At 40.6% G+C, this 2595-nt stretch overlaps 1 protein-coding gene across 1 annotated transcript; it reads left to right on the forward strand.

Moving 5' to 3' along the window:
* The first annotated feature begins 36 nt into the window (after positions 1–36).
* Positions 37–2481, forward strand: LOC6552876. The gene is made up of 6 exons (XM_026981573.1): positions 37–220; positions 283–352; positions 759–818; positions 1022–1081; positions 1188–2072; positions 2185–2481. Exons 1-6 carry the CDS (start codon positions 137–139, stop codon positions 2376–2378), a joined length of 1353 nt encoding a protein of 450 aa, XP_026837374.1. The 5' UTR covers positions 37–136; the 3' UTR covers positions 2379–2481.
* Positions 2482–2595: the final 114 nt, after the last annotated feature.

Consider the following 2595-nt stretch of genomic DNA (forward strand, 5'->3'; position numbering starts at 1 on the left):
TGCTTCCAATTCAAAAACATCCCAGTGAGCACATCGCCGAATCGGGGTTCGATTAGTCTCTTTTTAAGTGCGGACCGCCGTGCATCGCAAATCTGTGTCGCAGGTTCCGAAGATATTCTCCCGGAACTTAAACAGTATGCTCGTAAAATCATTGGGATTGGCTCTGGTCGCCTGCCTAATCACCCTCCTATTCCGCAGAAATGCTCTAGCAGACATCTTGGTAAGCGAACGTGGCGTAATATGATGAGTGCTGCCTATTCTTATGCAATAATATTACCGTAGGAGCCGACATGTCCGCCGGGGTATCAATATGTCAACGGCCAGTGCCTCCTCATTTCCGTTTGTCCAACAGGTTAGAAATCTCTGAAATATCACTAATCGTGTTGTACTAATTAATCAGCCCAATTTAATCAGCAGCATGCTAGGACTATTAATAAAACTAATTAAAAACTTTCATTGATAACAAATTGTCAAACTAGAAGGCATTCAGAGATATATACATATTTCACTTGAAAGCGGATGGGTTGTGTCATCCATAGACCAACAACAACCCATGGTAGCCTTATAAAAAAAACCTTATAAAAAAATATATAAAAACTTCTAAACCTTTAGATCTTAAAATAACTTTCTGTTATGACTATTAATAAAACTATTCGATGGTCTCGTTCATAATTTTAGAAAATAACGACAAATATTAAAATTATGAAAGGTTCCTATTATGTTATAATACAACTTTTCTGTTCCTTTTCGTTCATTAGGATATCAATTGAAAGCGGATGGATTGTGTCATCCACAGACTAAAAACTACTGCCAGCCAGGTAATAAACGTTAAGTTACACCTGGTAGCTTAATAAAAACTTCCAAACATGTAACTCTTGAAATAATTTTCTTTTATGACCATTAATAAAACTATTCAATGCTCTCGTTCATAATTTTAGAAAGTATACGACAGATTTAATATACATTTTAACATACATATTATTGTTATGATATAACTTTTCTGTTCCTTTTCGTTCATCAGGATATCACTTAAAAGCGGATGGATTGTGTCATCCACAGACTAACAAATACTGCCAGACAGGTAATAAACGTTAAGTTACCATTAGTAGCGTAATAAAAAATGTTAAACCCTTAAATCTTGAATTAATTTTTTGTTATATTTCGCTATATTCCTTTTATTCGTTTAGGATACTATCTTAACGTTGATGGACTGTGTTATCGTACGAATCCTGAGCCGTGTCCGTTTGAATCCAATACTTCTACTACGACAGCAACAACAAACGAGACCACATGTAAAACTGCAACTACAACTACAACGGAACCAACTACTACAACAACAACAACAACAACCACCACAACAGAGCCCAGCACGACAACAACATCAACAACCCCTGAGCCCCCATCGATTCCTCCTCCCGTCATTGCAGAACTGACTCGCTGTCCGCCGGAATCAATTTTATTCGAATCGCAGTGTAGGAAAATCGTCTGTTCGGAGGGCGAATATTACGGCGGGCGTTGCATTTTATCGGCGTGCCCAGCGGGAACCGTGTGGTATCAAAAACGCTGCCAGGAACCGGGATATATCACGACTATCCTTGAGATCGGCAATGTGGTCCACAATGAGCACAAGTACTCGGTGACCAGCGAAAACATAAATAGGGTGGAGTACATTACATCTGCACCATATGATCCCTATAAAGACAAAAGTTACGATTATAGTACACCTGCCAATGTCCCGAATAATATTGTAGCCCCACCAATAACCAGACGTCCCTGGATATATCCTACTTTGAGGCCAACTGTGGAGCAGTCGGTGGTCGGTGAACTATTTCCGGGCCGTAATCCTCCACCGGGTTGCTGTTTTGTGAAGAGCCCCCGCATCTGCATCAACTACGCCCCCAATTGGGTGTGCTCCAGCAAGGAGAGGAAGTTCTGCGATTCGCGAGTCTGTACAGCCCCAGTAGTATATCTTAAGCCACCAAAGATCGTATTTGACGAAAACCAGAAGCGGGTGGTCATGCCGCCCAATCCGCCTCTTTTGGGCTGCAGTACGCCGGAGTGCAAGGAGAGCGGTGAGTCTTCGAATGTTTATTTTCATTATATTCGTGCTATTCAAACCATATGAGATTAGAAAGAAACTAAAATTGGGCCTTAAAATCACTCATTAACACAATTTTTCCTCAGACGTTCTTGATTGCTCTGGCTGCAAGGATCATCAGCGGGATAAGTGCTCACCAGGCTGCTACACCTACTACTGTCCCAATGGAAGCTGTACCTATATGAATACCGAGGTTTTTTGTGCCATTCATCCGGGCGAATTTGGTTGCAATGCAAGGGACGGATGTATCTGGGATTGGTGCAATAAGAAGTGCAACTAGTTCAATCAAAACTTACTTTTTCAACTTAAACAACACGATTTAACTTTCAAGGTAATATGTTAAAACTAATAAAGTTGTCGCGAAATGCCCGTTTCGAATTTTAGTTTCACCGTTAGTATGGCATTTCGATAAATAGCTTGTACACACTCCCAACTTAGCAAATACACAGACCCTCTTCCAGTTGATAGCAGGTATGCAATGCCGATAAATCGATAAC

Source organism: Drosophila erecta, unplaced genomic scaffold (genome assembly GCF_003286155.1).
Source record: "Drosophila erecta strain 14021-0224.00,06,07 unplaced genomic scaffold, DereRS2 tig00000000-arrow-pilon, whole genome shotgun sequence".
Lineage (NCBI taxonomy): Eukaryota > Metazoa > Arthropoda > Insecta > Diptera > Drosophilidae > Drosophila > Drosophila erecta.

Excerpts from the sequence above, each read along its gene's own strand:
- LOC6552876 (XM_026981573.1), top strand. The coding sequence starts at position 137 with ATGCTCGTAAAATCATTGGGATTGGCTCTGGTCGCCTGCCTAATCACC. Across the intron at positions 353-758 it reads CATTTCCGTTTGTCCAACAG|GATATCAATTGAAAGCGGAT; the intron begins GTTAGAAATCTC and ends TTCGTTCATTAG. Across the intron at positions 819-1,021 it reads TAAAAACTACTGCCAGCCAG|GATATCACTTAAAAGCGGAT; the intron begins GTAATAAACGTT and ends TTCGTTCATCAG.